The sequence below is a fragment of the Argopecten irradians genome, chromosome 11 (genome assembly GCF_041381155.1).
Source record: "Argopecten irradians isolate NY chromosome 11, Ai_NY, whole genome shotgun sequence".
Taxonomy (NCBI): domain Eukaryota; kingdom Metazoa; phylum Mollusca; class Bivalvia; order Pectinida; family Pectinidae; genus Argopecten; species Argopecten irradians.
The window spans coordinates 20,576,696-20,596,920 of record NC_091144.1 but is presented as its reverse complement, the minus strand read 5'-3'; the positions used below and the strand labels follow the sequence as shown (position 1 = coordinate 20,596,920).

General features: G+C 33.0%; 1 protein-coding gene across 1 annotated transcript; it reads left to right on the top strand.

The window, feature by feature from the left end:
* The first annotated feature begins 495 nt into the window (after nucleotides 1-495).
* LOC138334964 (casein kinase I-like) lies at nucleotides 496-19,843 on the top strand. The gene is made up of 8 exons (XM_069283842.1): nucleotides 496-764; nucleotides 1,166-1,272; nucleotides 4,388-4,514; nucleotides 4,753-4,851; nucleotides 5,287-5,505; nucleotides 5,957-6,031; nucleotides 7,228-7,450; nucleotides 14,259-19,843. The coding sequence occupies exons 1-8, from the start codon at nucleotides 627-629 to the stop codon at nucleotides 14,264-14,266; spliced, it is 996 nt and encodes a 331-aa protein (XP_069139943.1). The 5' UTR covers nucleotides 496-626; the 3' UTR covers nucleotides 14,267-19,843.
* The last annotated feature ends 382 nt before the right edge of the window (nucleotides 19,844-20,225 follow it).

Sequence of the window (20,225 nt, the reverse complement as noted above, 5' to 3'; positions counted from 1 at the left end):
AATTTATAGAAAACTGACCGTATTCGCATAATACATATATAACTTATAAGTTTGTTGGAAAAAAAGAATGAATTAAAAGTCGCTTAATTTTTTTATTAAATACATTGTCTGTTCATGTATACACTAGTACTTGTACATGTTAACAAACCTTAATTAGTCGAAAACAAACAAAATTATCTTAATTATTCTTTCAAAAAATAAATGGACCCCATTTACGCGAAACGTACATGTAGATTCTTACACTAATTGCAAAACGTTAATTATACTTCATTTTTAATTAGAACAAGAAAAGGTCCGCCTTCTAGTCACTTTGGTTGTTAAGACATATGGTTCAATCATCGTGCTATTGTTCCATGTGTGTCCGCTACTGTTAATTAGTAAACAATATCTATCATTAATTAATGCCTGTCCAACGGGTGGGGGCAATTTCTGCCTGACCGGTGTCTTAACAGGAAGTCACCCCTAGCAACAGAAGTCCCAATCAGCTGGTACATATTTCCCACAATGCCTCAGCGGGCTTTGTGTTATGGGAGACTCGTCATGATTCGATGAGAAGAAGGGTGAGATATGGAATAGGAAAAATGTAGGAACTCCAGACTAAATTCCTCACCAAAAACTTAACCAAGATGGCTAAAATGGCGAGTGCCCTGAGTTCTAAAACGTCTGAATTCGTCGTAGGCCAGAACAAATACCGTCTGGTACGAAAGATAGGAAGTGGCTCGTTCGGGGATATATATCTCGCCATTCACATAGCAAACGGGGAGGTACGTTGTGTATATATACTATTCTTTGTTTGTGATTGACCCCGTTTTGGTTAAACAATACCATACGTACATACGAATATAACCAGACACATATTTTGTTTCAGTGTATTTGTTCTAAGTCATTTACGTACCGCTAAGAACAAGATCCAACATGGCTAATGAATATCAAGCATATTTTATTAATCGGGATTATCATATTTCCTTGACAGATCCAATAAATTGTTACCATATTTAGTGATAGTGGATAAGTTTTCGATCAAATTCGATTACCTAATATTACATTTTCGAACATGAATATTTTGTAATATATACTGTTAGTTTGTATATGGTTATTATGAACTTATCAAACGGGCACCTGTTCATTAAACTCAGTTAAATGTTGACGTTATTTTCCCAATTAGGAGGTTGCTGTCAAACTAGAATCTTGCAAAGCCAAACATCCACAGTTGTTGTACGAGAGTAAATTGTATAAAATATTACAAGGAGGTGTTGGAATCCCACATATAAGGTGAGTTACTCAGCTAAAAATCGAGTCACTAGGCAGGCATATTTAACTTCATGTATGGCTTCATAGATACAGTTAGAAACATTTGTGTATTGCTTCTGGTGTTTCATTATAGGTATACAGTTTCTTAAGACAAATAAACACCTAAACATGATATAGTGTACATGTTTTTCAAGTGGGACTTGTGTTCACTTATTGTTAATGACAAATATTGAAGTAAATTGGATTGATAACACAGTCTTGACATATTTAAATCCTCCAGTTTGTTTATCTGAATAATGTTCTGTATATATATACATTTATCATGCATGAACTAGCACTCATCGCTATTTACATCTCAGAAGCAGAATTATGAGATCTACAATGTATTGTTATATGAAATTCAAACTGTAGTTTATATAGCTATGTCTTGAAATTATTTATTTTCATAGTTATTTTGTATAAATTTTAGCGATTATTTGATATTTTCTTTACTTCTCTAGGACAAAAAACCTTCAAAAATATCACTTACAAACAATATTTATGTCAAGTTGAATATTTCATGCATTCATTATTGAACAACACTACAAACATTAATTGTATACATGTACGTAGATTTTCAAAGTTATCCATGCAGTAGTTTAGTGGATTCCTTATTTTATGTCTCTTTGCTGTTGCTTCAAATTATTAGGCCTTTTTTGTTTTATTTTGTTTACATGGATTGATGATAACTTATATTAGTCCTTCTTATTTTTTGTCAAATTGTGGTCCTTCTGAATTTTCCGTAACTTTTAAAATTAAAAACAAGTTCTTTTCAAATTTCTTTCAATGAAGTTTCATATTAAGTATAAAAGAAAAAGATTTAAATTACAACAACTGTTTCTGTATTCTTCTTTATACAGCTCAGACCAAAAATCTCAATTAGGAACGTAACCTATTGGTTTTTGATGGTAGAAATATTGGTCCTTCCAATATTTTGGTGACCACATGTAACAAGACCCCCGTTAGAATCAAGCCCTGTGTTTATATATATCTATAATTAATAGTAACAGTGATTTGATTTAAGGTCAAACTTCAAAATCTGAAAAACAAAAATAGTATAACTAGGATGAAAATAAGGACAATTACAGGATAGTGACATAATAAGCAAAGATCTGATCATTGTTACTTTGAGATAACAAGTGTCACACAGTTTATACAATTCAATATAGAACAGGTAATTATTTACTGGTGTGAAGGTGCCAACAATCCTTATAATACATGAGTATTAAGATCCCAAAATGATGTGGGTAAAGTACATATTAACCTTTTATAAGTCCCACCATCCACTGATTATGACATCATCATTTGAATCTGGAGTGAATTTCGTGACATCACAATCACAGGAAGGTGGGACTAATTAAGAGTAAATTGTACTCGACTCACGTCGTTTTGGACTTAAAACTCTAAACTTTTGTATTAGATATGATGAGATTGGATATTGTATTCCCCGTAGTAGTGCCCAAAATATATCTCCAGAAGTAAGGAGGGGCAGTTATTACGGTAAATATCGTCATATTTGTTTTTTATACAGGTAATACAGTGGAACCTCCCGAAACCGATCATGGTCGGTGCATATAATTTCGGCCGGTTTAGAGAGGGTTCGGTTTGGAGAAGTGAACCGAATACCGATTATTACGATCCAAATTTAATCGATCGGAAGTCGTTTTTTACATTAGTGCACGGCATGTATGCCTAGTGTTCGTTAAAACCGACCGATATTGATTGTTAATGTGAATGTTATCACAAAAGAAAGAATCATACGTTTAAAAGGAATGGATTACAACAAACTTGACTTTGTTACCGCTTATAAACGTAGTTTAGTTAGTTAGTTGCGTGAATGTTCTTGGGCATGTTCTCGTCTGCAACCTACATACGACTGATTGCTTCCGGTTACGTCAAGAATCAAATTATATGGTCTAATTACACGATGATAAGTCGATGCCGGTCACTACATGACATAGTCATTTTCTAAAACAATACATGGCTTCGGCTTGTTCATACAGATAATTTACGTTATCCGACAACTACATATGTAAATAAAAAAAAATGTGTGATTTGAATACGAAAATTTCTCTTTATTACTAGCTCTGCTTGTTTCCTACAGTAAACAAACCGCGTGCACATGGTAGACCTTCGTTAGATATCTAAACAATAGGCATGATTAAATAATTACACCACCATCTCGGGTATAATTACTGTGTACCTATAGCCTTCCCATCGGTATACATGCCCAAGGACATGGCATGCAACAACTATGGTACAGGTATGTGTGTATTTCACGGTCGGTTGATCAGACCTCAATGCAATCTATCGGTGTCGCTCAGGTAAGGCCGGTTTTCAGAAGTGTATTTTAGTTACATTTGACTATTCCGATCTCAAAATCGGTCCGGTATTCGGAATTGGGAGGGATCGGTTTTGGGAAGTTTTATATACTATTAATAAAGAGGAATTCATTCCGTACATGACATCCATGTTCGGTTTCTAGAGGTGATCGGTTTTGAGAAGGTTCGGTTTCGGGAGGTTCCACTGTATGTAGAATTGACATAGTATAGAGCACATACAAAAAGTCAAAAAAACATTAAAGACATTTCACAACTAGTACTGTACAAATCAATCAAAAAGGGTTGTGTACTGATGTTATCAATATGGTAGTAACTCAATTAAATATCAGTGATAGTATTGTAACTCTCTATAAAAGATACCTATACATCTATATATGACTGAACAAGGACTTACAAATAATCTGAAGTAAATTTCTTTATACAGCATCATATTTAATCTCAAATAACTCGCTCTTATCAAAAGGGGAGAGGGAGTCAAACAAGAGCCTTTCAATTAGCTGTATAGGTTATATTATAGGAACCATAGAAAATAACATAAATCTCATCAGTATAACTACATGGAAATCATGATAAAATTTCTATCCGAGTGGACATGTGACCTTGTATCTAAATTCTTAATCATGGAGTTAATAATTAAAGATTACTATTGTAAATATTATTATCAAAATGAAACTGCATGTATCAAATCTTTGATCAGTTGAAGGAAGACCTAAGTATATGAAGTGAATTAATAATTTGCATTATTTTGTTGACAGATGGTGGGGCTCCGAACAAAGTTACAATATATTAATAATGGACCTTTTAGGACCGAGTCTTGAAGATCTCTTTAATTTCTGCTCTCGGAAATTTAGTATGAAGACTGTTCTGATGCTAGCAGACCAGGTATAACCACATACGCTAACGTCATACTTTTAGAATGTCGTTATCAAACTCTGTTAGGTTTAATTTATGGTACAGTACATATGTATTTGTTTATATCAAAATTTAAATGAAGCCTATAATGATACATTGTATAAGATAAGACACCAATTACTGTACTCCAAATGAAAATAAATTATACCAGTAAAAAAAGTTAAAGTAATGTTTACAGCATATACAATTTCAATTCCTTTGTTTTCAGATGATTAACAGGATTGAATATGTCCACAACAAAAACTTCATTCACAGAGACATCAAGCCGGACAACTTCCTTATGGGAATAGGCCGGCACTGTAATAAGGTCAGTGGATAAGGTCAGAGGTGATTTGATTAGGTTATCACAGGTTATAATTTGATTAGGTCATCAGGTCAATTATCGGGTCAAAGCGCCTGGTGATGTAGCTATATCTAGGTCATCTGATACTGCAATAAGGCCAGGTAATATGATGATATCATTTGGATTGGACAGTGCACATGTGTGTCTATACCAAGGTAGCACTATAGCTTTCAATTGTAAACATAACAAACTAAAGCTTATAATTAACAGACAGGGTTTGCGCTGGATGTTCCATAAATGTTTTTTTTTTTTTTTTTAAATAAAATGGTGTCCCCTAATGTTATTTGAATGAACTTTATGAAGAAATGGAGGACAGCGTTTAAGCAAACACTGCAGAAAATTGTAGAAATTGCTACAAAGTACATGTACCTTAAACTTTACACTTAATTGCTATTTTAGGTATTCCTAATAGATTACGGTTTGGCCAAAAAGTATCGAGACAGTCGTACCAGACAACACATTCCTTACAGAGAGGATAAGAATCTCACAGGCACGGCTCGTTACGCTAGTATAAATGCACATCTCGGCATAGAACAGAGTCGTAGAGATGACATGGAATCCCTCGGATACGTACTCATGTATTTCAACAGATCCAGTCTTCCTTGGCAGGGATTGAAGGTTTGTAGTTGATGTTTGTGTATATCAATTCTTAAATCAGTAATCTTATTTGTGGTTGTTATTCTACAGAGGTTTGGGAAAAAAAATCATTGATAGTCATTGATGCATTTCAAATTTAAATTGAAATGAATTAAAATTTCAACAAATTTAAGCTGCACATTTCCCCTAAATAGAATTTGCAATCTGAAAGATTCCTTTTAGCTAAAAACTTGTAAAAATATATTGGTACATAAATACTGTATTTTGCTGTGTCTGTGAAAGGTATTTATTATTGCAGAGTGAGTTAATTATTAATTGCAATGCATACATCTTGTCTTTATTTGTGCCGTTCAGATCAGGTACAATATGGTTGGTAAGCAGACTGCAATTTGCCCTTTCTCCTCATTTTAAACAGGTATTTGGAGTGTTGTTACAGTAATGTAAATATTGTTTTTTGTTTTGAATTTTCAAGGCCAACACAAAGAAACAGAAGTATGAGAAAATCAGTGAAAAGAAGATGTCAACACCAGTTGAAGTTTTATGCAAAGTGAGTTTGAGTTTCAGTGGTGTGTATTTTGTTCTTGTAAAAGTGTCTGTGATTTTGACTTTTTATTCATGGTGAAATATCCATGTCAATAGCATAACTATTTGCCTGTCATGGAATTTAAAAAGCATATAGCCTTTCTTCTATCTGGCGTTTATAAATCCCTTTGTATCCTATTTCATATACTGTATTTTACCGCCGATAAGACCCCCCCACCTATTTTGACACATTTTCACAAATGTTAGCATTATTATCCTTCCTGATTGTTTGTCAAGTTAATGTGAAATTCACTCTTCTTGATCTTAAAGCAGAAAAAAAACTAATCATTATCATGGTTTTAATGGTCCAATGTATTACAAATTTAAGTGTTCAAACGTTTAGTAGAGCGAGACCAGTAAAAACATTTGAAGATCTGTATCAAGATTTTCAACTTTGTCTATGTCTTTCTTTGAATACATACTTCTGAAAATTGACAAAAAAAAAATTCTTTAAAGATGCTCCACCGCTGACAAATGGTATTTTTTCACTATCAAAAATAGGAGCAGACGACTTAGTATTTTTCTTCAGTTACAAAAGTTACTTCCTATACACCATTACCACCATTGAAAAGTTTGAGCTTCTAATTTTACTTCAAGTTGAAAACATAAAAAAGAATTAATTGCATCCCGAAAAAAATATGTGGCACTCTGTCTTATATGGAATGAAGTACTGATTGCGGATGCACCAAAGGCAAAATAAATTATCTTATATTATTTTTTGTGTTAATTAGACATATATATACAAGATTAAACACCAATTATTGCTCTAATGATGAATGTCATTTATGCTCTGTCGGCGGTGGAGCATCTTTAAGAAAACAAAAAAATTAATGAATTTCTTTTAGACTCATTATAACACTAATTTCCGTTCAGATTGCTTTGGTTTGACACAATATGACCAGTATAGGAAGTGTATAGCTTTGACCTTGAAAGTTTTAGTGGACTCTAGATCTCTGCAACACAAAATCAGGGGGCCCGTCAAGATTTTTAGGGGCCATGGGTCCTTGGTCTTACATAATTAGTGTTGATGTTTGGGCTGTTAGAATTAGAACATAACAGTTCAAACAAGTAAAGAAAGGTTATTGAGTCATTAGTAGAAATATATCTTGATAATTTACTGATATCCTTAATCTTTTTAAGTTGAGGTATCTTTCTGTATAGGGTTTTCCGGCTGAATTTGCCATGTACCTGAACTACTGCCGAGGACTGCGGTTTGAGGAGGCACCAGATTACATGTACCTTCGACAGCTGTTCCGGATTTTATTCCGGACTCTCAACTTCCAGTATGACTACATATTTGACTGGACGGTATTAAAACAGAAGGCGGCAGCAGGAGCTGTAGCAAATGTAGGCTCGTCTCAACTCGCCACTGGGGTGAAAACAGGTAGATAAGATTAATGGTAATCTTTATGTTGTGGAAATTATAGCTTACAATTAAGGTGAAAACAGGTAATTGTGATAAAATTACTAATTAAGTATTGCCTTCAAATGATTTGTAAATGATCATTATGAAAAAACAAGTTTAGTATTGCCTTCACATGAGTTTATTTTTATCCCCCGCCCAACGAAGTTGGCGGGGGATATACAAATGGGTTCCGTCCGTCCGTCTGTACGAATGGTTTCCGGAGCATAACTCATAAACCAGTAGAAATATTTCCACGAAACTTCATACACACATTGGTCTTAGGGTCTAGTAGTGCCTTTTGCTATTTTTAGGTTTTCATTGTCTGCATTTTTTCCGTAACCATGGAAACATTGCTGAAAATATCATATTTTGTACCAGGTTCGTTTCCGGAGCATAACTCTAAAACCAGAAGAGATATTTCCACGAAACTTCATAGACACATTGGTCTTATGGTCTGGTAGTGCCTTTTGCTATTTTTAGGTTTTCACTTTTTGTACTTTTTTCTGTAACCATAGAAACATTGCTGAAAATATCATATTTTTGTAGCAGGTTCATTTCCGGAGCATAACTCTAAAACCGGTTGAGATATATGCACGGAACTCCATAGGCACATTAGTCTTATGGTCTAGTAGTGCCTTTTGCTATTTTAAGGTTTTCACTTTTTGTACTTTTTTCTGTAACCATGGAAACATTGCTGAAAATGGCAGATTTTTGCGTAAGAATCGTTTCCGGAGCACAAATCTAAAACCAGCAGAGATATTTCCACGAAACTTCATAGACACATTCTTTTTATGGTCTAGTCGTACCTTTTGCTATTTTTAGGTTTTCATTTTTTGCACTTTTTCCGTTACCATGGAAACATTGCTGAAAATATCATGGTAAATGTTACTTTGCAAAACTCCACCCATCTTTGTGTATATAGTCTAATATAGGTCTAGCTCTGGGTCAAAAATTGGATTCGCCAATTGAAATAAGCGGTCGTGTGTCGATCTACCTGGGTATTCTTCACGGGGACAATTTTTTATGTTGATTAAAGTGTACACGGAACGGAAAATAATATTTAGGTATGTTAATCTGTTTGATCTCCTGACAAGAATGTTGAAAACCGCATCAAAATCGGCCGCTTCAGTACCGAGATACAGCCCTCCGAAGTGCTCGATTTTTACCTGTATATCGACTGCTAATCAGGGAATCGGCCGCTCACGCTGATTTGGGGAATAACCGGATGTGACGTCACGGGGACAACGGCAGTGAGGTGTTTGATAGTGGGGTTATAGCACAAAGGGGGACATATATGTATTCCTGAAATGGGGTTACGAGAATTTTACAAATATATATACAGTATACAGTTATGTTGACGATTTAATTATATATATAATAGGAAATATTACAACTGAAATTAGGCTAAATATATATGTAGATTAGCGGAAACATGTATACGTTATTTATGTTTCTGGTACATTTAACTAGAGATCTTATCTCTGTTTTAAGAACTTTCTAAATTATCAAACCTCGGGAATATTCCATTTTCATAATGTGATCTAAAAAGAGACGAATTGGAAAAATGATGGTTATATAATTATTCATTTGAATATGTTTCTGTATAAATAAAAATTCTCTCTAGGCCTATGGATTTCAGCAGAAATATATATGTAGGCCTATATATGTTTCTGATTTCAAGAACCAACATAACGAAAAGAAAATGTTTTAAATGTATTTCATAGGTCAATACACGTAGATATCATAGACATAAATTAGGAGGGGAGTAAAAAAAATGGATATCCGAAATCTAGCAACTATCAGAAATATCAAAATTCTGACATTGAGCATTATATTTGCATTGTTCTTTCTCGACATGCCATTTGTAAATAATTTTGTAGTTTTTTGTTATAAAAATACATTTACGTGTAACCAGAACATATAAACAAGACAAATGTATAATGAGTCTTTCTGAAATATATACTGTACATCTAGTAATTGATACACTTGTTATATGTTATGTTGGAACGGTATGTTTTACAGTAAACCAGGGATTTTTAAGTGTAAGCAAATATTACATTATACAACAATTACATGATGGTCCATCGCTAACTTACCTGTGATCTTACTTTTGACACCTGACTCGAGCTAATCAACAAAGCGTGACAGGTCACTAAACACCTTTCTTACGTAATCTGGTTAGCCCCCTCATTAGTCTCGGTTGACCACCCGGTTTAGTTACTGCAGTAAACAGGTATAGAGATTAACGCAGCACGACATTGGCTATTCGGAATGACAGTTCTGTTTTTGTTCTGTACTTGATATCTGCTACATGGATTAGACTTCTCACATAGACATCTCCAGTCTCATTGTTTTCGTCTGACCCGTGCATGATTTATTTTTCAATTAAAGACACTAATGAATGAACTTGAGCGAAATATCAACAAGTCGTCGAGTGTACTGTATTATATGTAAGCTGAATGTATTTCGTCAAAAAACAAATAGACCAATTTCAGATATAACGCAATTAGTAGATGGCTGATGCATTTACATATATGCAAGAAAATCTGTTTGGAATCATAACTTAATCGTATGGGCAGGTTTTATATTAAAAAAAGTCAGAAATTTGTTAAGCGGGTTTGACCAGTAGACATTCAAAGACCCGAGTCGGGCTTTGGATAACATAATCAAGAATCCTTGATATAATATTCACATATATGTGGTTCCAAGGATTTATAAGCACCACAGATATACAGCGTACGTGGATTATTATGAGCATTTTATTGTGTATAATTATGCAGTAATTTCGTAGAGATGTTCATTTATCTATGACAGGTACATCAATATACATGTATGCATGGTATAAATCCCTGTTTTCAAGCGTTTTTCAAACTCGTATATGTGATTAAGGATAATATCAAATAGGTATCGGATATGAACACAGGTACTTGTGTCTTCAAAATCGATATTTACAAACAGATAGTTTATATTAGATGGCAGACACCAAAAATCGCCTCTCTATCTTATGCGAGTAGAATAGGTCCCGTTGTCCTCGTGACGTCACAGGTCAGGGGTCCCGAATCGGGGTCAATGGCTTGGGGCTTCAGGTGTGTTCTAGAGAAAAGTCGCATTATCTCTAATACCGTAATCGCTATGAAACTGGTACTTTCTCCATTCTAAATTTTATCCAAAGACGCATTTATCAAGCCTTATATACCAAACCATTCCGTGTACACTTTAAAAGAACGGGAAACAATACCAATTAAACATGTATTTCAATCCTAATACCTTTATATTTTATATATCTTTAATTGAAATATATATATATATATAAAATACTGGGCTTAATTGAATGGAAATATTTACTTAATTTTCATCACAACAGAAGTACTAAATTAAAAAAAAATTGTCAAACCTGTTCAGTATCAGTTGAAATAATAAAAAATATATCTAATTTGAGAGAAAGAAAAAGTGAAAATTGCTTTGAAATTTGATTGATTAAAAAGTATTTATATTTACTATTAATATATTTTCATAATGTAATTTTTTCAAAAATGTACACAAAAATTCTGGGAAAAAAATCCCTTCCTAATTTTTAACATGATTTTTAATGAATTCCTGAAATTGTACCGATCCGGGCCGACTATTACAATTATCCAAAATGCCGGCCATTACGATTGCAAACTTTGTGAGTTGGGGGACAGTTAGGCCTATTAAACATTAAAAACGTGAGTAAATCATTTACAGTTGTAAGCTGTGTTTGTTTTTGATGCAATGCTCACTAGCTGTAATCACAAAATGTATTGAAAGACCAGGTAATTTTTCTAATGGTGGCCAATAATGCAATCGGCCGATCAACTTCAGCTGTAATACACACGTGTGACACTACTAAGCCCAGATGGAAACAGCCCCAGGCAGCTAATTAGGATCTGGGTTGTGGTCAGGGAGTGTTCACACCTCTTTTGTTTACCTAATTATCAAGCCAGTGCCCCATTGTCTGGTGTATGGCAAATTTCACCGTATGGAAACGTCTGTAGTGGGAGGAAAACTTTGGGTTCATAATTTTTTTTACTTTCGCCAATGCTGTTTTTAAATCGCCAAATGCATTTCAAATTCGCCATTGGCGCCTATGGCGACTGACAGCGCGAGCCCTGTAATATAAATGTCAAGGCTGTATACCCGATTCAACAATTGCAGCCCCGCTGTACTTGAATTATGCACCATCTTTCTTTAGCTCAACTTCCTTTTTTTCTGTTTTTTTTCATACACATAAGTCTCCACAATCAAACTTACTTCAGCTTTGATATCTCCATTGGCGGGGGATCTGAATGACTATGTCCTTGTAGTACTTTATTATAGGGCATAGTGCCAAATCTTGTCCTGGTCTTTTAGATGCAATCATTGTGTTTATATTCTATCTGGATCATTAATACTAATGCGTGACTTGTGGATGTTGTTGATGGGCTGCAAAACTCAAACAAAGAAACAAACAAACTAAAAGCATATAGTGGCATGAATTTTTAGGTCACCTGAGTCTCAAGTGACCTTTTCTAATTGCCTTTTGTTCGTCGTCGTCCATCGTCCATTGTGCGTCGTCCGCCGTATGTCCGTAAACAATTTACATTTTCGACTTCTTCTCCAAAACTGCTGAAGCAATTTAAATGAAATTTTGCACAAACCTTCCTATTCATATGGCCAATCAAAATTGTGAATTATATAGTCCCGCCCCCCAGGGAGCTATGGGAGGGGCCAAAAGGGGTAAAATTGACTAAATTTTCAAAGATCTTCTTCTCCACTCACAGATGTGATGGAATTAAATACTCTTCATAGATATAAAGGTCCTAAGGTCCTTTATACAAAAATTGTGAATTATATGACCGGGTCTCAGGTTTCCCCCTGGGGAGGGGGTTAAGTTTACTATAGTTTATATAGGGAAAACACATTTTTGAGAACTATTTGATCATTTGTAATAGGAAATGAGTCAAATATTGTCAGAATTATCAGTATGAGATGGCCATTGAATCTTACTAACCAATTTTCCATGACTGACCCCCAGGGGCCTTAGGGGCGGGGTCAAAATTGGTCAAACAGGCTATAACTTCAAAAATCTTCTGAAATTCTGGAAATGGTAGAATCACATACTCTTCATAGATGGAAAGGTCTTGAGGTCCTTTACAAAAATTGTGAATTATATGACCCTGGGGTCTCAAGTTTCCCCCTGGGGAGGGGGTCAAGTTTACTATAGTTTATATAGGGAAAACACATTTATGAGCATTTTTTGCTCAATTTTCATAGGAAATGAATCAAACTTGTTTAGAATTATTAGCCTGAGATAACATTTTAATATCATATCTATATTGGTCCTGGTCAACCCCCTCGGGGCAGAGGGGCGGGGCCAAAAGGGGCAAATAGGCTAAAACTTTAAAAATCTTCTTCTTAAATACTGGAAATGGTAGAATCAAATACTCTTCATAGATGGACAAGTCTTAAGGTGTTTTATGAAAATTGCGAATTATATGACCATTAGGTCTCAGGTTTCCCCCTTGGGAGGGGGTTAAGTTTACTATAGTTTATATAGGGAAAACATTTTTGAGCATTATTTAGTCATTATAATAGGAAATTAGTCAATTGTAGTCAGAATTATACCTATGTGATGGCCATTGAATCTTATTAACAAATTTTCCATGACTGATCCCCAGGGGCCTTAGGGGCGGGGCCAAAACGGGTCAAATAGGCTAAAACTTCAAAAATCTTCTGAAATTCTGGAACTGGTAGAATCAAATACTCTGCATAGATGGAAAGATCTTAAAGTCCTTTACAAAAATTGTGAATTATATGGCCATGGGGTCTCATGTTTTCCCCTGGGGAGGGGGTCTTGTTTACTTTAGTTTATGTAGGAAAAACACATTTATAAACTTTTTTTGCCTATTTTTCATAGGAAATTACTCCAAATTAGTCAAACTGGGTTAAAATTATTAGCCTGAAATAGCATTTTAACATCATAGCCATAATGGTCATTGCCGACCCCCAGGGGCCAGAGGGGCGGAGCCAAAAGGGGTCAAAGTGGTAATTTCAAAAATCTTCTTTTTGAATTCACAGATTTGATGGAACAAGATACTCTTGATAGATTGGAAGGTCTTAAGGCCCTTTACAAAAAAAATTGTGAATTTCATGGCCCTGGGATCTCAGATTTTCCCCTGGGGAGGGGGTCAAATTACTATAGTTTATATAGGAAAAACACATTTAGGACCATTATTTGCTTAGTTTTCATAGGAAATTAGTCAATTTTGGTTAGAATTATTAGCCTGAGATAGCTTTTTAACATCATATCCATATTGGTCCTGGCCGACCCCCAGGGGCCAGAGGGGTGAGACCAAAAGGGGTCAAAATGGATAACATTTCAATTTTTTATTTCTGAATTCACAGATTTGATGGAACCAAATAATCTTCATAGATTAAAAAGTCAAATTTATAAAATCGCTGACTGACTTCAAGGGCCTGATGGGCCAATATATAGTGTTAAATATGCATGTCTTTGTTTCATTCTGTATCTGAACTCAGGTGACCGTTAAGGCACATGGGCCTCTTGTTCTGGGATGTAATTATTATTTTTAATATTTTTGTCCTGAATTAAAGCTCAAACGTTTCAGTTGTGTAAAGAGAGTAACGTTTGTAACTGATGGAAAATAGTTACGCGTCTGCTCTGTTTTTTGATAAAGAAAAATTAGTTACCATTCGTCAGCTGTGGAACATCTGTAATGTACTTAATAAAACTTGTTATCTGATCATTCTGTTTCTTTTCTTTCAGGAAAGTGAAAATGTGACATTATACAAAAGACTGAAAAACAAAATTACACAGACAAGACCGAACGGAGTACAATTGACAGAAAACTGCCAGTGTGCAATGTGAACCCTTTAAAAGTGAACTTAACTAGGAGGGATTCACATTTTTTCACTTGACTTGGATTCACAGGGAATGTGTGTGATACAGATGTATCATTTTAACAAGATAAAACGTTTTGGCACTTCATTTCTACAGTTACTGTTTGAATATCTATAATGTATATCTCATTGCATTATGTAAGCATAATTCACATTTCGTAAAATTTATTTTCATTATTATGATTTTTAATGACACTTGTTGAATGTGAATCAGACTCAAACTCCTATATACATGTAATGCATTTTTCATTGAATTCAAAAATGAAATGAGAATCTGCCAATGAATTTAATGAGGAAATGAGAATCTGGTTCACATTTCTTGAAGATTGTTGTCAGTTTGTGATTTGATCTATAATCATGTTTTATATTATTGTGTGCATAGGGTCCTAGTGCACATTCCACTGATTATAATTTGAAGTATTGAAGTGTGTGATTAATTTCCTAACAATATATAAAAATTAATTCTAGTATATAAAAGAGTATTACACATGCTAATTAGTTTGTGACAATTTACAGTTTTCATATAACAGAAATAATTTAATGTTGTTATTTTCCTTGATGGCCCATCAATTTATAAGATATAACTAAGAATTTAATTAATGGAAGGTATTAAGCTGTAATGAGGGTTAGTTTTAGTGTGATTTTTGTTCTGTTCCTAACGACACTTTATCTTTACACCGCTGGTATGTTTTATTTACTTTCTTATGATTTTTCCTTCAAATAAAACTATGTTATTGAAAATAAATCACAAGAAGTTTAATCAAATCTGCCTACAGCAGTTCAAACAGAATATAAATATGGTGATGTCATCAATTTTTATTTTTAGTACAAAAAAAAAAAATTCAAAGTCAAAGGGAGGTAACTCCATCTAGAAGCGACCACACAAGCTATTTCAAGTAGATCTGATAGCCTAGATGATAACCATCTTAATTAATGCTTCTTGCCAGAATGTAAATGGATTGGCATTGGCATTAATTTTGCATATCAATTTATAATATTCATGCATAATGGGCATTTTGTGATTTAAAATATTTATTTGTGACATAAAAAGTTTAACTACATTTATTTTTCTTAATTTTCATTATTAGATACTTTTAATAATTAGATAATGGTTTCAAAATTACGGTTGACAAGATTGCATTCCCGGAATTATGATATGTAATTAGTTATCACAGACACACAATTTTGACAGTCCGATGAATAATGTTATAGTAGTTTCTACGTACCTGGTATACGTGGTGGTGTACTTTTGGATCCTAATATATATGATTGTGTTTTGATTGACATATCTTTACTGTATCGTTTACTGGTACAAATCTTTGCTGATTAATAAGTATGAAAGGAGTAATATAAATGTATCAAATCACTTCCATGGGTTGTATTTGCATTTTTAATTCAGTTTAAGGCATTAAATCACCATAAGTAGCAGAGAATCAATCAGAAGTAAAGAACCTTCCAAGAATAACAAAAAATCAATTAAATATATTGGTGCATCAAAGAGCAATGATTGGTCTTAGCTTTTAACAATATGACTTAATACATACAAGATGCATATATAAAATAATACTAGTGCTTAAAATCTTTGCCAAATGGTTTTTATTTTTATTTCTGGGTAAACGTTTCCATTATGAGTTATCATTATACAGAGTCATCTGTCCTTGCTTCGACTGAAAATGTTTAATTGTCCAGCTCAAGGAATTATTTCTTCAGATGCAACAAGCTAGGCCTACTTGCAAGAGAGATAACTCTGTATAACAAAGAAACTCTATATATTGAATGATTTCAGTAATAGCAATAAAATTGACTCGGATTCTCATCATGTAGAGATTAGGCCAACACCCAAAATTAATGTTTTTTTAAAACTTGAAAATATTTTTATTTTAAACATGATACACAACATCCATATTTTTTGTGTGAAAGTTTCAGTCTTTCTTGTATATCCACATATAACAACAAGGCGGAGATGTGAATGAATTAACACAGTCCACATTTTATAATTAGGTCACTATCATGAATGATATCTATGTAATGTGATAATCAAAATCCAGTTAATACCCTCACATTCATAAACAAATTGATCATCATTCCATTGATCACAATGCAGGTTCACACAAAAGAGATTCTGAAAATTATATCTAAAATCATTTCAACATGTTTTTGTTTCTTGCATACATCAATGTTACGAATACCAGGTAAAGTCCAGGTATGTAAACTTTTATACTTCAATAATTTCTCTTGTCACTATTGTTGAAAGTCATGTGTATGATGATACATTTTAGACTGAACAGATTCCTTTTATAGACATTTCATATTAGAATAGATCTTAAATAATGTTAGACATTTGTCGACTGATCATAAAACTTTAACATCCTCATGTGTAATATATTTCATATCTTTAAGTTTGGCGTGATATTTTTGTTCTTGTGATAACATTTAATCTTGTAGTTTGTTCTGAATAAGCATCTTCATCTCTTTATGACTGTCATTTGTCAATGAATGCACTTATTTATCATCTATTGTTGTCTGTTGTTTGATCTTAAGTAATGATGTCATCAAATGATCCTGCAATCACATCAACTTGTAGTTAGTAGTTTGACTTTACAATCATAGTAATGTGAAAGCAAGAACAAAGATAAAAATCATAGAATATTTGCGAATGTCACTGAATGCTGTTTAATCTGAAACACTTCCTATTCATGAATCCCAATTGAAATCAAAATGAAGTTAGATTCTGTTGTACTGCAACACTTTATTAGGGTGGGATACAAAATTTTGCATAATTTCGTGATAGCTCAAATGCGATTTAAATGTTACACAAATAATTGTATATGAATGTGTTATTGTAAGGATCAGAGTCCATGATCTCGAATTGATGCATTCTCGTATATGTAAACGTGAAGATGCAAAATATTGTATACAGGTACGTGGAAATAAAGAGGTTTGTAGTACTCTATGTAGATATCATATTTTCTCCCACAATTACCAACTGAATGCAGTTCAATGCTTAAGTAAACTAGTCTAAATCAGCTTTAATGGCATGTAGTCATAGCCTTTGTCTCTAGAGGGAAAAAACAAATTAGAAGATTGCTTTACTCAAAGACAACAGTTGAATAAATACCTTGATTAACTAACAATTTTAAGTACAAGTTTTCTGGTCTGGATGGATAGGTCCTTGTCATTATGTAGTGTTGAGTTGTTGGGTATATTTGAAAAAAAGCTGGCTTTATAATTTTACATTAGTTTCGTATTATGTACTCGGTCTTAATTTCCTCAAGACTGTTATAGTTTAATTTTGTTCATTGCAAATATTCTTCAATTTATTTATTTTGTCAATTAGGTAATTAACTAATGAAACATTCATAAAGAAGTACATCATTAATGATGTTTTCTACCAAAAAAAACAACAAAAAAACCAAACAAACAAAAAAACCAAACCAAAGTGCATTTGGTATTGGAGACATATAGATGACACTTATGCTTATATCATATATATATATATATTGTATGTTTGTTTTAATGACCACTGATGAACATCTCGGCTATATACCCAAGGCTAATATTCATCTTTTTGTTAATTTTTCTTGGTGACTAGTTTAAAGAAATCACTGTTTCCTGTTTCCATGAATGACTTGATGGAGGATCTTTAAAATAGCTTTATGATATATGGTGGTGCACTTTGGTTTTTCTGTCATTCGTTATTCAATCCACAGGGTATTTACAATATTACTCTTTCTGAGTTTATTTCCTGATACCGAATTTTATCAACATTATTTCATAATTTGAGTTTTAAAGAAATCATGATTTCGATTCGTGGATTATGGGGCCAAATTTTAAAACAGGTTTCTTGTCCACAATGAATTAGACTTTGGTAAGGTACCAACACATACCTAAAAATAGCACACTAATTTTCCCAGTAAAAATGTGATAAAGAAACGGATCTCAGGTGATAGTTCCTTTATTAGCCTTGTAAGTATAGCCTTGACATATAGAGTGAATTAAACATGGGGCACATTAAAAACAGAAATATGGAAAAATATCATGCATATAAGTTTACGTTCATTTTCAGATTTCGATTCATGATCAAATGGTGGTAATGAGACCTATTAATTAACATCTGCTATTTATCTAAAGCTTTTTGTTAAAATGACTACGCTAAGAAATGATTTATGAATCATTACATCATTTTAAGAAAATCATTGAAGTTATCATGATCCAAAACTCAAGTAACTATTTAAATAAAACTTTTGAACAAACATCTAATGCAGATGTTTTCACCCATTTGTTTTGAATTTTAATAGGCTGTGCATATAGATGAACAAGTTGTAATTTAGCTTTTTTGTACAAAAATTATATATGCATACATCATGTTTCAGTATAATTAAAAAATACCCAATAGTCATGTTTTTAAATAACATAAAAAAAGATTTCATGCCCCAATAGCCAACCATCATTATGTTTTGAATCTAAAGCAATACATTTTTTTAAATGATAAAAGTTAAGTTTTATGCATTCAGCTCAAGATTCAAATATGACATGCATGCCACTTTTCTAAGATAGGGAAATATAGGTTGCAATGACATGATGTATAAATTATTGTGAATTGTAAATATATTTAGGTGGTTGTTTTAGCAGGAAAATAAATTCGCTGAAATAAAAAACTGCTAAAGCTGCTATGTATACAGTGTTCTCGGTGTTACAACTGAAACTAAGGATGTCTGGAAATTGGGTTTGTTACCACATATGGATGTATAAAAAAATTTCCTGAAATTTTCTTAAAGTATATTTTTTTTGACTTTCACTTTAACATAATGGTGTAGACTCGGATTAAGAAATGTTGTATGAAGTCTAGTTGTATGTGGTATATTTGTGTAAGTGGTATTTCAGATGATGTTGTTGCTGTAGGTTTCATCAATTTTTTACTTCCATCTGTTCTTCTAGAAGAGGTTTGGAAAATAATTTTAATAGTATATCTGCTAAATTCTTAAAATTTTACTAAAATTTTTAAGTAGACTTATAGTGATGCATGATTCAACACTTTTTACATAGGATTGGTAATTGTTCTTAATGCAAGAACATAAAACTGTAAATAATGTAAATATATATATCATCTATTTAAAACTGCATTTAACATCTCTATAATATATATAAATATATATAACAAACATTTTGGTTCAGTAGGTACAAACTGTGAGTGTGCTTTAACAGATTCTTAAATTATCAAATTCTTCACTCATACAATTGAGATGATTTTTTATTTCTGAGTTTGCGCTTTGTGTTTGAAAGAATACTTGCTGTGCTTGTACAGAAGGCTAGGACAATGGTGAGAAATAGTATCTCATACTGTTATTATGGTAAATTATAAAATAAGACGTTTATTTTCACCATATTATGTTACTTATGACGTCTTTTGTATGATTTTAACAGTTTGATTAAAGATAAATCATACAAATACTTGTTTTTCTTTACATCTTTACATATTCAGGTACATACACATGCTTAATCCATAAAGCAAATTGATCTTAATGTGATGTAGAGAGAAAAAACGATGTGACAACTTATGACACCTCTCTTTGTTAGGAAATCGGTATATTTTCACTCATGTGCGCACGAACATCTGCTCTACCAGAGTTACTTCCCTTCGTTTAACTCCGTATCTGGTACATTAATATTGTAGCTGCTCCTGGGCCCGGTTAACGTTGAGCTTAACCATATAATTAGTAAAATTTTCAGTTCTCGTTTTCTGCAACAGGTCTGATTATATGTTCACACGAAAATAAATATATAATAAAATTTTGTAAAATTTGTACTACCAGAAATTGTTTCATCTTCAATT